At 41.5% G+C, this 19,488-nt stretch overlaps 1 protein-coding gene across 3 annotated transcripts in view; it reads right to left on the reverse strand.

The window, feature by feature from the left end:
* The window catches only part of ARMH3 (armadillo like helical domain containing 3), a 237,969-nt gene that overhangs the window by 55,539 nt on the left and 162,942 nt on the right, over nt 1–19,488 (reverse strand). For all 3 annotated transcript variants that reach the window (XM_053305039.1, XM_053305040.1, XM_053305041.1), the window contains exon 24: nt 11,188–11,266. In XM_053305039.1, the coding sequence (XP_053161014.1) occupies nt 11,188–11,266 (79 nt within the window). The remainder of the gene's footprint in view (nt 1–11,187; nt 11,267–19,488) is intronic.

Here is a 19,488-nt window from a genome sequence, read left to right on the forward strand (position 1 = left end):
TGTGTCCCCTCTTATTCTATATACTGGCTCCCACTGCGGGCACAACACAGAAATTGTCACACATCTCACAGCACAGTTATTCGGGATTCCTTTTATGTGAAATAAAAAGTCCCCCTAGTCCCTTAGAGCACTTTAGGGTTGACAGTCTTTGCAGGCTACACCTTTGAACTCTATTCTTAGCATCTGACATTCAGAGGCAAACCAACCACCAAAGCAGCACACCATTTCCTATTTTAATTTGGCTTCTCTATAGTCACTGCACCTTTCTGTTTCATAGGCATTTCTTCTAATGCTTTGGGTGACATGGTAGCTGATTTGCTTCCCCTTCTGGAGGTGATGGGGAGGAACTCAGAAGACATAGTCTGTCACTTTGGAGAATAGTTGCCACCCAAGAAGGGAAGATAATCCAGGGGGACTGACTAGAGTACTTGGGCTGCAACACTTAATACAAATACAGTGCAATGAGGGAAGTATGCAAAGTATCTACAGAGTATGCCAATGAATGTTATACTTGAAAGCAGTCAGTGCCTTTTGTTCCCTTGGTTTCAGGGATAAATTAAAGAAAAATGATAGAAAATGCAAATAGTCAAATGCTCATGCAAGCTGGCAAGTGACAGCTCCTTTTTAAAATCTCAAATGCAGCAAGTTGCAATCTTATAAATCTTAAATGCAGGCTCTTTGATAATTCTTCAGCAATTGTCAGTGGTGCTCTAGCCAGCTGGAGCAGATGGTTAATGGCAGGGCTAATCAACAGCATCACTCTGAACTTGTCAAAATCCTCCATCACAAAAATTTCAATGTGCCTCACAAGTCCTATCACATTAAGTGGTAGCAGTAGTCCTGAGTATTAGAGAAGGAAGGAGTCCCTGCTACTCCAGCTGGGATAATCAAGTCAGAGAATTATTAGGGCTCTTTCCATGATTGCACACAAATAGGTCCAAAAAGCCAGTCAGCCAGTCACACACACACATCAATTTGCATACTCTGAACACTAGTCCACAAACCATTAAAGCTCTGAATTAGGATTATACAGAGAAACTGACTTCTGCATGTCCACTTATAAAAGCATGTGGCAATCTTCCAAGCCAGAAGGGAGGTTTCAGCCATTCAGTTCCTGACAATCCTCTTCCTCCCACAACAGAGGCAAGAAGAGACTGCACTATGTCAACTTGTCACCCCAACACATTTGGAGAACAACTTCATCGTTTTGCAATAAATGGAAATATATTTTCATTGTGAGCCAGCGTGGTGTAGTGGTTAGAGTGCTGGACTAGGACTGGGGAGACCCGAGTTCAAATCCCCATTCAGCCATGAAACTAGCTGGGTGACTGGGCCAGTCACTTCTCTCTCAGCCTAACCTACTTCACAGGGTTGTTGTGAAAGAGAAACTTAAGTATGTAGTACACCGCTCTGGGCTCCTTGGAGGAAGAGCGGGATATAAATGTAAAATAATAATAATAATAATAATAATAATAATAATAAACAGTGGACCACCTAATCAGCTGTAGTAAAAAGATTGCACAGACTGACTACAAACAAAGGCATGACAAGGTAGCAGCCTTGATACACTGGAACATCTGCAAAAATACAAGCTACCTGTAGCCAAAGATTGGTGGGACCATAAAATTGAAAAAGTTGTAGAAAACTAAGATGCAAAAATATTATGGGACTTCCGACTACAAACAAACAAATATCTGCCACACAATACACCAGATATAACTGTAGTCGAGAAGAAAGAAAAACAAGTTAAAATAATCGACATAGTAATACTAGGGGATAGCAGAATAGAAGAAAAAGAAATAGAAAAAAATCACCAAATACAAAGATCTACAAATTGAAATTGAAAGGCTGTGGCAGAAAAAGACCAAAATAATCCCAGTGGTAATTGGCACCCTGGGTGCAGTCCCAAAAGACCTTGAAGAGCACCACAACACCATAGGGGCCACAGAAATCACCATCAGCCAATTACAAAAACCAGCTTTACTGGGAACAGCCTATATTCTGCGACGATATCTATAACAACAGCAACAACATTGACAATAAAATTCAGCCATCCCAGGTCCTTGGGAAGGACTCGAAGTCTGGATAAAACAAACCAGTCAATAACACCTGTGACTGTGTAAATAAAAGAACAAGTCAAGAACCGAGCAGAAAAATGGAGAAATAAGCCCCTGCATGATCAATATTTGCACAATATAAGTGGAAAATCAGACATCACCAAGACCTGGCAATGGCTTAAGAATGGCAACCTGAAGAAAGAAACAGAGGGTTTAATACTGGCTTCACAAGAACAGGCACTAAGAACAAATGCAATAAGAGCAAAAGTCAAAAAATCAACAACAAACAGCAAGTGCCGCTTTTGTAAAGAAGCAGATGAAACAGTGGACCACCTAATCAGCTGTTGTAAAAAGATCGCACAGACTGACTACAAACAAAGGCATGACAAGGTAGCAGGGAAGATACACTGGAACATCTGCAAAAAATACAAGCTACCTGTAGCCAAAAATTGGTGGGACCATAAAATTGAAAAAGTTGAAGAAAATGAAGATGTAAAAATATTATGGGACTTCCGACTACAAACAGACAAACATCTGCCACACAATACACCAGATATAACTGTAGTCGAGAAGAAAGAAAAACAAGTTAAAATAATCGACATAGCAATACCAGGGAATAGCAGAATAGAAGAAAAAGAAATAGAAAAAATCACCAAATACAAAGATCTACAAATTGAAATGGAAAGGCTGTGGCAAAAAAAGACCAAAATAATCCCAGTGGTAATTGGCACCCTGGGTGCAGTTCCAAAAGACCTTGACGAGCACCTCAACACCACAGGGGCCACAGAAATCACCATCAGCCAATTACAAAAAGCAGCTTTACTGGAAACAGCCTATAGTCTGCGACGATATCTATAACAACAGCAACAACATTGACAATAAAGTTCAGCCATCCTAGGTCCTTGGGAAGGACTCGATGTCTGGATAAAACAAACCAGTCAATAACACCTGTCTGACTGTGTAAATAAATAAATAAATAAATAATAAAATGTTCTGCCATCACTTGCTGGGTGTTGAGGCTGGGTTTTCCCCCCAGACAAAATGCTCCCTCAAACACTGCAGAGTTTTGTCAGATGCCCAGCTTTTTCTGCAGATAGCAGCTATAAAACTAATTTTGAAAGTCTGGGGTCCACTCCATATTTTTCACAATACCAAAAGAAAAAATTGGCATGCACAAGCTTGAAGTGACTCCATTACTAGATAGAGATGACACTTCCAGAGAGAGAGGGAGAGAATGAATGAGAATAAAATCAATATTGGAATCCATCAGCAGGGATTTTATAGCATCTGTAAACTTGTCTGAGGCCTACTTATATATTCTATTACAACAAAAGTACCTGTGCTTTACCTGCACTGGGACTCACTTTCAACAATGGGTCTATCCCTTTGACCTTTCCTCTGCTCCCTGGGTATTGAACCAAAGTACTTGCGGCCCTGGTTGCCTACTTTCCTTTCCAGCGAATTTTGGTGCATCTGTACTTGGACCACCTGTTTATCAGATTCCTTAGCTTCTGACAGGGTGCTTAAGACATCCACAGCCCAGTCACATGCCTCCAGTCATATGGGTTTGTGATCAAGAGTCTACTCATCCCAAGTCAACAAATCCAGTACCTGGGAATGATGACCAATGCAAGGTCCAAAAAAAAGGATCCTTTCTCAAGAATAGATACAGAGAATCCTTGAGAGAACCAAACTGAGCCTCTCCTCCCTCAGGTGGAGCTGATGATGCTCACCAAGCTGTTGTGACTGCAGATATCTTACCAGGGTGGGCAAGGTTTCATGCCAGGTCCTTTCAAAGATGTATATTTCCATCCTGGGGTCAGATAGAACAAAAGTTCCAAATGCATCTCATCTTGTTGAGCCACAACCCCACTAGGAACTTTGATAGTGGATGACTACCACTATCAGTCTCTTCAGGGGATCTCCCATCCAGAAACCCACCTTTCTGCTAATCATAATGGATCCTGATCTCCTTGGCTGAGAAGCTTATTCTGACAAGTTGGTGGTTCAGGGCAAGTAACCTGCCAAGGAGTCTGCCCAGCATGTCAACTGGCTGGAACTCAAGATATGCTGAAGGAGCTGAATGACACCTGACCACAACACATACAGCTCATGTTGCAGAAGTTGAAACAACACTGTTGACTGCCTCACCAAATATCCCTGGATGAAACAAACAAACAAAACGACCAGGCAATATTCTGCAAGCTATTTTGTATGCTTTGGAATAGTCAAAGTGGTGTGGGTTTTTTTGTTTGTTTTTGTTTTGTTGCAACATTGGAGAACTGCCAAGTCATAGGCTGCTCCTCCCATCTCCAGTGTTCACAAATGCACAAACTAGACTCTATTAGCAGCAAGTGCTGCTAGACAATTGCCCACCCATAAGGTGCAGAAATGGTGTTAGCATCCTCTTATTTGGTCCAGGAGACCAAGCTTTCCTGACACTGTCAGTTGATCATTCTGTCCTCACTGGAAGCTTCCATTGCAGCTGCATCTCCTCACAAATACCAGTGGTTCATCCTCAGTCAGAGTTACTGAAACTAACAGCCTAGAGGTTGAGGAAGAGCAGAAGCAATTAAACATGAGTTCCACGTAGGAGGTCACAAAAACAGTCAATCAGTAAGTTCTACAATACCTGGCAGGCCTTCTCCCCATGGTGTGGGGACATATTCAGCCACAGTGTACAGGTGTCCCAGATCTACTGGGATTTTATGGAGAAAAATCTGAGCACCAACACACTCAAGTGGCAAGGCAATTTCTAGTGTGCTGGGTCACAACAAAGGGAGAAGTGGTCCCAATAACAACAGGTGGTGAGGTTTTTTAATATAGTAATAAATATAATTGTATTTACATAAATATAATCCCCATACACTTGTACACTAATTGCCTTTATTCTTCAGCTTCTACAACAGCGGTGTTTTGTCAGACCTTTAGCATCAAGAATCATGCATTATAATCCAATGCCCACTCATGCCAAGGAAGCTGTCATTGGGAAACAGCTAAAAATGGCAAAAATATTATAGTTGCACCTTCCCATTCTGATGACTGATTGGATCCCTCAGTTTCTCCTAACTGTGTTGTTGACAAGCCTTTACATACAACAAGAAAGTTACATTCTGTTCTTCAGCATGAAAATGCTAAAAGTAGCTTTAAAAAGTAAAATGCTTTAAAAAGTAGTCAGCACTGTATGGATAAAGATTAAAACAGGGCAACTGTGGAATTATGAATCTTGTATCCTGATCCTAGTTCCTGATACAATACTGCATTCTTTGGCTATCTGAACCAAAGCCCCCATGACAACTGCCTGCTTGCCATAACCACCCAGTACTCACAAGCATCTCACCAGACAGAGCAGCTTCCATTTGCTATGTTCTCCAAACACGTGTTTGGAGCAGCCCTAGGTCTTTCCCATCTGAATGTAATGATTCTTAGGCTAAATTCTACACTAGGCTTTGCCATTAACTCCTTCAATAAATTCTGCAAGGGTAGAAAGTGGTCATTTTTTTCACTCAGCACAGTACATCACGTTTGTACTACAGGAAAAAAAAACTACTGACAAACATTTTATAATTTAATGATTTGCAGTTAGCAAATACAATTTATTTTAATTCAAATAATCAAGATGACTAATTTGAAATGGCTACTTCATGCAGCAATCTCTAATCTGGGAATTCCCTCTCTCAATTCTATACAACATTTCATTTTTGCTGCTCAACAAAACTGAAGTTGGACTTGCAAACTCTTTCTAGACAGCCAAGCTAAGTCCTGTGTTTTGCTTTTGATTGGACTGACTTGCATCAAGCACAGGGGCCAAAGTTTAAAAAAAAAAAAAGATTCTGATGCCCTGGATGCATTTATGAAATAGCCACAATTTGTCCATGTAATAAAACGTAACTAGATGAGAAATTGCATGCATTTATGAAATAGTTTGAAAACCAGGGGCTCCCCCCCCCGTAAAAAATCTTCCTAGAAGATAAAATGTTAAACTGCCCCTGGTATAGAGCAAAAACCAATCCTGTCTCTGAAATGGTTCTCCTGCCTATTTCATCCTGCTCCAGTGACATTTGTTATATTGCATCCGATCCATTAATTTAATGGAAGCCACTAAAAAACACTAAAGCAATTGCTCTGAGGCTTAACTCTGCTTTGTCTCTCTCTCTTTGCAGTTAATCAGGGATATTTCTTGGATACAATTAATGTTATGCGTGCTCTAAAGCGGTCAAAAGATATTACACAACTCCTGTGTGCTACTCTTCCAACGGCAAACAAGCACAGTGTGCATTAAGAACAGTAAAACTACTACTTCAGTAAGTTAATATTGGTATGTAGTGAGAGCCTGGAATTCAAACCCAAGAAAACAAGGGCTACAGTTCTAAGGCAACGGTCACATTTAAATGAAAACTCAACAGTTACACACGTTTGATGATATCTTGGCAGTGTGTGCATGGTCTCAGTTGCATGTTAACAACAATGGGTGCTTCAAACGTTACTGCTTATACTTGGGAAATGATTTTCACTCATGCATATATAACAGCTAGAGTCACTTGCAATCACTATGGCATTTTATTTATTTGTGGTTGGCACAACATCAAAGAGTTAGGTGAGGGGATTTGCCATCTGCCCAGGGGCATATCTAGGGTAGGGCTGGCAGGGCACATGCCCCGAGCGCCACTTGAAGGGGGCGCCATTTTTTAAAATTAATTTTTTAAAAAATGGCCACCAAAAACAAAATGGCCACCACACACGCTCAAATGGCCTCTGTGAGGCCCTAGGCCATGCCAGGCCTCGCAGACGCCATCTGAGCATGCACGGTGGCCATTTTGTTTTCAGCGGCCACTTTTAAAAACAAAATTTATTTTAAAAAATGGCGACCGCACATTCTCAAATGGTCCCTGCAAGGCCCTAGAGGCCAGCGGCGGGATGGGGAAGCTTTGCAGACTGCCCCCCCACCCTTTAGGAAGCCCCTAAAAGGGGCTACAGGTTAATTTTATATATATATATATATATATATATATATATATATATATATATATATAAATATAAGTCACTGTACACATATTCAGATTGGCACTATGTACAGAGAATCAGGGCTTGTGAATACTGAGCTTAAGCTTATGAGCTAGGATTGTATTCATTTGCTCTTACTTTGCTTCTTGTGATAAGTGAGTTAAATGTGATGTCTTAATAATATGGCTATTAATGATGAGTTTGTCTTTGAATAAGTGTGAAATCCTTAGCATTAAGGCCCACTGGGAGTTTCTTGCTCTCTTTCTCTCATTTTAACTGTCTTTCTGAAATACTATAATATATTCCAAGCAGTGATACAGTTTACTCTGCAAATCTTTTAATTATTTTCAGGGTATCTGGGAAAAGTCAAATTCTCCATTTATTTTTAAAAACCTATGTAATAGTGATGCTACAACACATAGGAGGGAATTAGACAGGCACTGACTAATCAATTAGATCAGCCTGGTTGCACCAGTACAAGACACACACACACACACACACACACACACCACCCCATCCCAGCAACAGTGAGGGCAATGCTGCATTTGCCCTCAATGAAATCATCTCTTTCACTGTGAACTCCATGAGCAGCTAGAATCACTATTCCCAGAAAAATGACCCAGTTTTTTAAAAAACCAAAATGATCACAGGTCTGGAGCACCTTCCTTATGAGGCAAGGCTACAACATCTGGGGCTTTTTAGTTTGTTAAAGAGGCAACTACAGGGAGACATGATAGAGGTGTATAAAATCATGCATGGAGTAGAGATAACTGTTTCTCCCTCTCTCACAACACTAGAGCCAGGGTTCATCCCATGAAAATTAAGGTCAGGAAATTTAGGACTGACAAAAGGAAGTACTTTTTCACACAGTGCATAATTAATCTGTGGAATTCTCTGCCTCAGGATGTGGTGATGGCCACTGGCTTCAATAGCTTTAAAAGTGGCTTAGACAAATTCACAGAGGACAGGTCTATCAATGGCTACTTGTCTGGTGGCTATAGGTCACCTCCAGCCTCAGAGGCAAGATGCCTCTAAATACCAGTTGCAGGGGAGCAACAGCAGGAGAGAGGGCATGCCCTCATCTCTTGCCTGTAGGCTTCTCAGGGGCATTTGGTGGGCCACTGTGTGAAACAAGATAATGGACTGGATGGGCCTTGGGTCTGATCCAGCAGGGCTGTTCTTATGTTCTTAAGTAACAGTGATGATGTGCAAAAGAAAGTAAATATTTGGAGGAGTAACCAGAGGCGTATCTAGGGAAAATAGCGCCTAGGGCAAACACTGAAATTGCGCCCCCTGTCCAGGCATCTGACACCCATCTTTCAGATAACTTTACCATAATATCAGCTCAAAAATACAAGTCAAGCTCGTTAATCTTTTAATATTTCAAAAACTATTTAGCAGTGGACTTAGCCAGACCAAAAAATGCTGGAAAACTACACATTTCAGTATGTGGGGGCTCATGAAATACCCAAATACTATGTGGAGATGTACTTGGAAAACTAAACAGAAGTGCCTGTCTAATTCTCTACTATGCATTGTAGCATCACCATTATATAAGCTTTTAAAAACAATGGAGAATTTGACTTTTCCCAGATACTCTGAAAATAATTAAAGGATATGCAGAGTAAACTGTGTCACCGCTTGGAATATATTCTAGTCTTTCAGAAAGACAGTTAAAATGAGAGAAAGAGAGCAAGAAACTCCCAGTGGGCCTTAATATTAAGGGTTTCACACTGATTCAAAGACAAACTCACCATTAATAGCCATATTAGCAAGACATCACATTTAACTCACTTATCACAAGAAGCAAAGTAAGAGCAAATGAATACAATCCTAGCTCTTAAGCTCAGTATTCACAAGCCCTGATTCTCTGTACATAGTGCCAATCTGAATATGTGTACAGTGTCTTATATTATATTATTATTATTATTATTTTTACCCGTAGCCCCTTTGGGGGACTTCCTAAAGGCTGGGGTGGTTTGCAAAGATTCCCCCTCACCCCGCTGGCCTCTAGGGCCTCACAGGGACCATTTGAGCATGTGCAGTGGCCGTTTTTAAAAATAATCTTTTTTTTTTTTTAAAGGCCACTGAAAACAAAATGGCCACCGTGCATGCTCAAATGGCCTCTGCAAAGCCTGGCATGACCTAGAGCCTCACAGAGGCCATTTGAGCATGCATGGTGGCCATTTTGTTTTTGGCAGCCATTAAAAAAAAAAAATTTAAAAAAATGGTGCCCCCCTTCAAGTGGCGCCCGGGGCACGTGCCCTGCCTGCCCTACCCCTAGATACTCCCCTGGGAGTAACCCTAAATATCCCCCCACCTCCCCAAAAGCACAACTTTCACAGTCAAAACTGGTGGGCAAACATTCAGCACAGCCCTGGTCTACACACTTCCCTTTGGAAGTATTCAAGAGATCCTATCTCTTCTTCATCGGTTTCTCTCTCTTGGTGTTTCTGCCACTTCATTGTAATGCTTTTCTTTGAAAGAAGAAATCAAACCACTTCCCTTCTTCCTAATAATCTCTCCTCAAACTGTTCTGTGGATCAGAGCTGATTTCATTACCTGCTACTGCTGGAGGTTTTATATAAAGCACAGGCGTATGGTAAAGAAAGAATTCATCATGACCTCCCTGATCTGCTGGGGATGAATGCTCTACTGCACAGACAGGGAGAAGCTGCTTCCCTTTCTTAAAACTGGCAGGCTAAGCCAAGCATGGCTGGGAAGCTTCCTACATCCAAGTCTCCATTTTCAATTCCTATTGATGGTGAAAGGGATTTAAAAAAAAAAAAAAGAAGTATAGGATGATGTAATCAACCTTGAAAAGATGAATGGAGATCTGTAAAATACAGCATCATAGAGCACAGTAGTAGGTGAAGCAATTCCTAGCATCGAAACTGAGTTGAGTAAATTAAACACAGAGCAACTGCACGAATAAGAGCAAGAAGAAAAGGAATGTTCCATCACTCGCTCATACTTTCAGTTCCTACTATAAAACATCATAAACTATAACTGAAATAAAAGGGTAGATGAATTTATGACAATCTACTGCCATGTTACAAAACTCCTAAACGATTTTCCAGTCTGGTCTGGTATTTTAATGAACAAGGCGGCTAATGTTTTTCCCCCCTTCCTGAAGTTATTTTATCTTTAGGAAGACCCATTTAATACTCTTCGGCATCTCTGACAGAACAGGAAGTAGAGAAATCAGGTTGAATTACAGAGAAGAAAAATCTAACCCTAATTGCTTTCCTTATTTTTTTTTTTAAACTTCCATTTAGAAATGTACCTAAAATAGCTATTTGAGGCTTAGTGAATTCAATTACCCTGAAAAGTCAGGATCAACTACTGCATATGTTCCAATGAGCCCAGCACTCCTCAAATGAAGCTGCATTCCATGCATTTCTCTAATTGGCAAACCAAATCTGTGCCAAGATCTCATTGCATATTTCCAGTCATCAAATGTCAAAAGCACACATTTGCAGATGAAAAAACACCTCTACTCTGCTGCATATGCCACCTAATGGTGCAGCGGGGAAGTAACTTGGAGCAAGAGATTGCTGGTTTGAATCCCCACTGGTATGTTTCCCAGACTATGGGAAACACCTATATCTGGCAGCAGCGATATAGGAAGATGCTGAAAGGCATCATCTCATACTGTGCCGGAGATGGCAATGGTAAACCACTCCTGTATTCTACCAAAGAAAACCACATGGTTCTGTGGTTGCCAGGAATCGACACCGATCGACAGCACAACTTTACTTTGCTTTATTCTGCTGCATACTCTTTTGCAATCTGGGATTATCTTGGAAGAATAGTTAATAAATATAAATACATCACCATCAAATGAATGAATGAATGAATGAATGAGAAATAGTTCCTCTTTCCAAGTTGTATGTCTGCCCTGAAGCATGGCTACCTGAGCATATAGCAGGCACAAGTTCCACTTCTCGTTTGCAGCTGCTGTTTTGACAACTCAAGAGTACTAGCTGAGGACACTGGCAGGCTTCTGATGCAACCAGTGTATGGTGGTGGTGGTGATTTAACCTCTTTCTTTGTACAGCAACATGCTAAGTAAAGAATTACTTAGATATCAACTGGGGGTGGGGTGGGGAAGCATGCAACTCACCTGCTCTTCCGAGAGCTGCGAGATGTGATTCACAGCAGCATAAGACTCTATCTTTGGATTGAAGTGGTTGATGATGGCTCTGAAACAAAGAGAGAAGGTTCACATGTGTGGAGGTTACAGAGAGACAATCTTCCCCAATCACCAGTGTTGTATGAAAATCCTTCCTTCCTTTGTATTGTGCAGCTGGGCTATAATATTATCCTCAAATAAACAGATCAAAGAATACATTTACACATAGTATCAGTTCCACATGGAAAAAGGTGAACAAAATTTGACCATTTGGAAATTACCAGGGTGCCATCTTATCTTACACTTTCTCATTTTACACCTTGTTAAAACTGGTTCTTGAAGCCCTGCTGCTGAGTTTGCAGGTTTATTACCTACTATGCAAGCACAGGGGCTTTGTCTGTGTTTGCATCCTTTGAAATCATTTAACCCACACTCTGTTTGAAAAAAGAAGGGATGAAGGTTTAAGATTTAAAACAGAACATGTACATCCAGCAGAACTTCTTTGGGGCTAAAAAGAGAAGCATTCTTTCCAATTCCCCCCTCTCACGAAAAACCCCTGCATGGTACCTGCTACAACAATTCCACAAAAAGCACCAGTTTGCTTCATGGGCTGAATGAAACATCATCATGATTTAATCCCAACTATAGCTACGGAGACTACTTCATTCCTTTCTCTAAGCCTTTTCTATAGCCCTACACTGTCCTTTCAGAGACTACCATTAGAATCCATTCTATCCTTCAGCTACTATAAAACTCTGAGTTGGCAAAAGGAGCCTCTAAGCTGTGCTCACCTAAGAATAAGAAAGTGGCTATCAGCTCACTATTCTTCATCAGGGAAACAAAAACAAAAATTGGAATTAATGTAGAAGAGTATACAGGAGGACCTCGATATTCGTGGGGGTTCTGTTCCCAGCTGCAACCACAGATATGGAAACCACAAATATTGAGGAACTGGGGGCTATAGGATCATGGGTTAGGTTCCTGGCTGTCAGGAAAATTGTCAAAAAGAGAGAATGCAGTGAGAGAGAATGCAGTGGGAAACTCCTTACCATGCTTTACTGACCCCCACCAAGTCGTGCTGTGCCCCAGAATGCCCCCAAATCGGTCAAAAATCACTGGAGGTTTTTTGTTTTTAATGGAGCCATTTTGAGGCTCTAAGACACAAAATGGTGACTGGAAATGACCTCCACGGTCATTTCTAACCACCCCAACCCGCGGATATGCGAGGCTGCCAGCCTCTTACAGTGTATGCCGAGATTGGGTGTCTTTTACCCGACTGTGGATATCGAGGCCCAACTGTACTTTGGGGTTGAAATTCCTTCTATTGCTACATGACCAATTTGCTAAATGAGAGCAAGAAACAGAGGAGCAACCCTTAATAACCAAGCTAAAAAACACTGACCTCTGAATAAAACCGTAACTGATTATATATATATAGATATATATAGATAGATATATATAGATAGATATAGATATATACACACACACACATACACACACATACAATGTACACACACCCACACACACACACACACTGTCAACCCCCCAAAAGAAAAGCACTAGTGAGGACAGAAAATATGGAAGTCCCCAGGAGTCTTTAACCTAAATGCTGCATCATAAAACTCAAGCAGAGTAAACCATCAAGAAAGAAGCTTCACAGCATGTTCAGTTTTGCTCTTTTTCAATTCGTGGGAGAGAGCATTTTATTTGGGAATGTGCAAGAGCAGTATCAGGCTACAACTTCACGAAACTCCTGCTGTCTCCTACTAGGGAGAATGCATTCTGGGAAGGAGGTGGAGATTACCCCTCCACATTCTCCCACCCGTGAGCGGAGGTGGAAGGGGGAGCTCTGTCCTTTCTGTAGCAGTAGGAGGACCTTCATCCCAAAGTAAACTGTTCTCCCACACCAAATAAAATCAGTGACTTTGATGAATTCAGTTGTTTATGCCAGAATAATAATGCAGCACACTTTTCTGGACCGCAAACCTAATTAGTTTTGGTGGGGGCTTAGCACTTATAAAAATTATTGATTTGCTACAAGCTACAACCAATGTGACCTTTTATCCCCGTCATGCTAGAATAAGGAGGAGCAGCGTTTAGTATTCATGAGACACTGTCAGGGACACCTCCATACAGCTGAACCGAGAATACATGACTATGCTTTGACTGAAAGAATATTCAAAGCCATCCTGCCCACATAACTTCTTTGCAGGGAAATGGGAAGTTTGCTACGCATCATGCTCTTCCAAATGTTCTCAAAATATTATTCTAAGGTGTGGGGGGAGCTCAGGAGCAATTTTGTGGAGCCTTAGCTAATATATTAGAGTACCTGTCCAGGGCAGAGACCTGGATTATGATAATTTTGCTCACTGAGGCAAATTACCTCACAGCAGTTAACTCAGTTGGGTAAGCCCCTTATTAACCTATGAACAAACTTTACTCTATTTTCAAAGCAATTGTGATCAAACTTTCCTAAGTAACCTCCTTATTGCTTGAATTCCACAAATAAAGTTTCAGTGAACAAAATGGAGTAGCGTGAAGCAGTCAAAAGTAGCAAAGCATAAACTCTGCTTTCATAGTAAATAAGATATTTATTCATCTGAATAATTTGCTCAGAGGCAACTTTCCTCACAGCAAACTATTTCAGAGCAAAACTATCATGATCCAGGTTTCCAGAACGCTCTGAACAAGTACATGAACTTATAGATTAGCCACAATGGGGATATGATTTTACTGAAAGCTTCACACAAAACTAATTTAACTGGGAGCAAATGTGGCATGTACACATTGCGGTTTGCAGGTTACCATCATTATGCACAGAGAAATAGTCATGTGAGCATTTTCAATACTCCTTCATAATTTTCCTGCATGGATCTGGTATCTACGTAGAAAATAGTGCTATGTGAAGCTGCCCTTGGCTACTAGGCAATTTGGCTACTTGAACAATTGTTCAAGACACAGTTTCCCTTAATTTCCATTTAAGTGAAACTCCTAATCCCCTATTAATCCACAGGGCATGTTCCACATGCCTAGTTCAAGTCTGAGACATGTATCAATCCCAATCCTAGCATTACTGTACTCAGTTGAGTCTTGTACTAAGTCTTGAATTTAGCTTTGCCTGCTAGGTACCTGGGTGAGACAGTCCTTTACAAAAGTACTCCAACATATGCCTTCTGTCCCAGCACCTCCTCCAGCACAATCTGCTCTACATTTGCAGAGAAGTAATTTGCTCTAGAACAAATGCCAGTTGACTCCAAGGTAACACATCTGCTCAGTAGCGAAGTTAACTAGAGCTGTCAATCAACGAAAATAGCAAATCTTTAATCCATCTGGCTGAAAACCAAATTGATCAATTAATCTAATCATATTTATTTATTTATATTGCAAATCCTCAATGAAAATGACTTTTTGAGAATCCTGAGGCAAGGGAGCCATTTCAAGTCAGAGACAAAAGTTTTTAATTTAACAAAAGCTGCCATTCATTGTTAGAAGCACAGACTGTCAAATTCCTTTTTAATCAAATCTGACAGCATGTAGATCTCTAATTACAGTAACACAGAGTCAAAACACAACTATGCTAAACACAAGTATGCTAAAGGCACAAGTACATCACATAAAAGGTTAGAATGAAATCCATTTGATTACATTTGACAAACATTGCTGGAAATGGGGTTTGTTCATTCATTATTTCTTTTTTCAATTCAGTTTTAAAGAGGGGGTGGTTCTTGTAATGTGTGTAGCTGCCATTTGTTTTCAAGATGGAAATCGTAACAAAATATTTCCATTGGGATATCCTAGGACCCCCTTCTATATCCTGTTGTCCCATGTCCAAATATGAGCTGTAACCCTAGCTGGAGGTGAATTACCCTAGGTCCTAAATGCCACTGAGAAACTCACCAACCAACCTGCAAAGTATTGACTTAAACTTTATTTCCCAATGACACAACATTCAAGGACACAAATAATGCCTCCAACTTTCAGAAGGGCACTCTCCTGTCCTTAGAAAAATCTAAGTGTCCTCTGAAAACTTGCCAGGTGGATTCATTAGTTTAGGGCAGAATGAGAAAAGAATCACCTCCTGAGATTGGTGGAACGTGGAGTAGATCTTTAGTACAAAAAACCAAACCAAAGGCTACCTTATTGTTGTGAAAGATACATAAATCTGGGTAATTAAAAAAGGCCCCCAAATTTGAAATTCTCCTAGCTAAAGTGATGGTCATGACAAATATTGTTTTCAGAGTAAGTTCCTTGGCCATGAGATCAAAAGGAAGATCCACAGTTTCCCAAACTGTGGGCCACAAGTGGATTTAGTAGGGACACGCTCTTCAGAAAGCCATGTACATGTTGCTACACAAAGACTCTGTGCCCTTCCCCTTGCACCCCAGGATACTGTTGAGCAGAACCACCCGTTCCAGAGTACTATTTATTTGATCGAGTCATTGATTGATGAATTTGTATACGTCCTTGCATTAAAATAATCCTAAGGTGGTTTACAATATAATTAGAACAATACATATCTATTAAACCATTCAAAAAGTACAAATATTAAATTTATATAGAAAAATAGTACTAAAATGCAATACAAAACAGTAGAACACAGAAGCAGCAGAAGGGGGGGAAAAGCAGCAGTCTTACATAAAAGCCTGGATAAAGAGCCATGTTTTAACTTGCTTTCTAAAAGCTGTAATGGAGACAGAAAAGTGGAAGCCTACTGGGAGAGCATCTAAAAGCCTGAGGGCGATGACCAAGAAGGCTCTGCCTCTTGTACGTGACAAACAAGCCTCTGTCACGGGCACATGGAGCAAAGCCCCCTTCAATGATCTTGTTAAGCAGGCAGAAACCTTTGGGAGCAGGCGGTCTTTCAGATATCTAGGGCCCAAACCATTAAGGGCTAGAAATGGACCCAGAAATAAATTGGCAGTCAATGTAGTTCTTTCAGAATGAGTATGATGTGATCCCAGCAGGCAACTCCAGACCAAAGCCTAGGTGCTGCATTTTGCACTAGCTGACGTTACCAAATATTCTTCAAAGGGCAGCCCCACATAGAGTGCATTACAGTAATCCAGCCATGCTGTGACTAAGGCATGGATAAGCATGGTCATATCTGCCTTCTCAAGAAGGGGACATGGCTGGCACACTAGCTGAAGCTGTGCATAGGCATCCCTGGTTACCACCTCTACCTGGGCATTCAAAAGCAGAGAGGTTCCAACAATTCCTCTAAGCTGCACACTTACTCTTTTAAGGTAGGTACACCCCATCCAGGACTAGTCAAATCCCTTCATCTCGATCGGCTCCCCTGCTGAACAGCAGCAGCTCCATCTTGTCTGGATTCAATCTCCGTTTACTAGCCCACATCCAACCCATCACTTCCTCCCTAGGATCAGGTGATAAGGAGAGATGATGCTGAGTGTCATCCGCATACTGCTGAGAACTGAGTCCAAGTTTCCAAATGAACAATCCCAGTGGTTTCATGTAGATATTAAATAACATGGGTGACAAAACTGAACCTTGCAGGACCCCTGCACAGGCCAATGGCAAAGGTGTTGAGCAATAGTCCCCCAGCACCACCCGAAGTCACTTCAAAGCAGTGCCTCCAATCCCCATACCTGAGAGGTGGTCCAGAAGGATACCATTGTTGATGGTATTCAACACCACTGAGAGGTCCAGTAGAACCAACAGGGACGCACTCCCCTGTCAAGTTTCCAGTATAGGTCATTCACCAGACCAAGAGTTTCAGTCCCATATCCAGAAAGAAAGCCAGGAGTATGGGATAATTTCAGCTCCTTGTCCCATCTTCCTCAGTACTTTGGATATGACCCTGATGATCAAGAAGGCATTCAATGGGTTCATTGGACAGTTTTCATCCAGGGCATTTATGCCCACAGAATCAGGATACTGGAACACAGACAAAAATTCCTGGTCTTGCATATCCACTGATGTTGCAAGAAGGACCACTAGAGGCATCCTGAAACACTGGACAATATTCTAAAAGATGTGAAGGTGCACCTATTCTATTCTCTGAAGGGTCATTCTACTCAGCTAACTCACTATCACATTTTCAGTTCCTGCAGGTATTTTGTTTTAAAATGTTTCTAAACATTTTAGGACAATAAATACTTCTTCACTCAGCTAAAGATCTTTCAGCCTTCATGGTAAAGAAACTGCAAGTGTTATACCCTGCTTGCTGAGACATGCATTCATTGAGCCATTGTCTATACAGACAATGTTGGTTTTTAATAGCTATCTGGAATTCTCACAGAGCAAACTAGATGGGATAGAGTGCAGCCTGTTGATACTTTTCTGAACTACCGATTGTTCCATGAGGCCTGGGCCACTTGGTCCTACAAATGCACTCCTCATCTGAGAACCTAGCATACATGACAACCAAGACCCTTTTCAACACCATGAGGTTTATTGCTTTCATCAGTCTGTACCAGCCTCCTTCAGCACCTTGGAAAAGATTATGGGTGTGCCGATTTGGTTCACAATGAGCAGCTTATACAAAACCAGGATGGAAACAAGAACAATTTGTCAGGTCTTGGTAGGACACCAGCATGCCCATCAGGTGCATAAACAAGTCATCAGGTCCAGTTGCTGTGAGGCTTGTGTCTGCCTGTTCAAAACCAGATTATTATTCTTCCTCTTCAAATAGGAACATAGGATAAGAGGACGAACTCCTAGGTGATCCAGGGTCTGCACTGAGATCAAATAACTTTTTGTATTGTTCACCACACAGTCATGAAACTGAAGGCAGTTTATGATAGTCTGTTGCAGATGACATATTCCCTAACTCTGTATCATTTTAGAATGCTGCCCAGGTAGGGACTAAGTAAGACATCCTGCATCCTCAAGTGTGCCACGAAGGTGATTAGCATCTTGCTTGGTACTAGGCCTGTGTTTCAGAACGTCTGATTCATGTACTAAACATGTACATGTTTAGTGTCCAAACATGTACTACCATCCCTGATGCCATGCAAAAGCAAGTGCTTCCAGCACAGCCAGCTCCACACAGTACCTGTCATTCCTGATACTGGGGGAGTCTTTTCCATGGAACTGGAACTCATGGAGATGGTCAGGAATGGGGTGCACAGGGATGGCTGGAAAATATAGTTCTGCCCAGTGCTTTCCCCTTGGGTTTAGTAAACACCACTGAGTGCTACTGTAAGCCCACAGAGCAGCACCTATACTGGTAGTGACTGTGGCTGCAAGAGAACGAGGAGGAATCTGATGATAAATTGAGAATGGGTAGGTAGCCTCTGAGAGATCATGGGTGTTCCAGCCACCACTGAGAGGGACTTCCAAGAATGGTGGTGACAAAGAAAGAGAACACTGGGATCTGAATATTACAAAGTATTACCATAAATCTTGTAAAGCACTTTGTTAGAGAACAATTCCCATCATATTTATACTCACAACAATCCTGAGAAGCAGGATTAGGCTGAGAATTGGTGAATTGTCTAAAAACAAACTCAGAAAGCTTCATCACTAAGCAAACATCTGAAACCAGGTTTCCTATATTAAACCCAACATTCTTTCCCAACATATTATTATGGGCATCATCCAGGCAAAGCTAAGTGTTTTTAATGCCCCATTCATTTCAGAGTGAGAATGAGCTTCTCTCTTGAAAACAATAGGACTTTAAAGTACTGGATTGTGTTCATTATGAGAACTGTCTTAGCAACATGAAAAGCAAACTGAGGGATAGCAGAAAGGCTGTGAAGCCACAAGTGGAATCAGAAATCCTTGCTTGTATTCAACCCATTTATCAGACCTCAGAAACTTCCAATGAACAGCAGGAGAGACCACTATAGAGATGAAACAGTAGCTGATAACTTTTCCTTGCAGACAGAATAGTCAACTTGCTGTTCCCTTACAGAACCATTCTTCAAACTAACAAGCCACTAGGGATGTGAGAACTGGCTTGAGGTTCGGCTTGAGGGCTCATGAGGGCCCTCGAGCCAGACTAGGCCCAGTTCAGCTCAATCATGAGCCCAAATCTCCCCCTCCCAGCCATCTTGGGTGTTCTAATGTTTTTGGTTTTTGTTTAAAAATTTTTTAGCAAGACTCACCAGCAGGTCCAGTGGCCTCAGGGGGGTGTTAATGTGGCCACGGCGGGGGGAGGGTCATCTCTACAGACCCTCCCCCCCCCAGACCTCCCCCCAGTCCTCTAAGGAGCATTCCGGCTCATTTTCAGGTCGTTCTGGCCCTTTCCCCATTACAGCAGCTCTTTTGGAGGTTACCGTGTTCAAGTCAAGCAAATCTTTCAAGAAAGGCAGCCAGGATTCTCCTTCT

This window comes from Hemicordylus capensis, chromosome 3 (genome assembly GCF_027244095.1).
Source record: "Hemicordylus capensis ecotype Gifberg chromosome 3, rHemCap1.1.pri, whole genome shotgun sequence".
Taxonomy (NCBI): Eukaryota; Metazoa; Chordata; class Lepidosauria; order Squamata; family Cordylidae; genus Hemicordylus; species Hemicordylus capensis.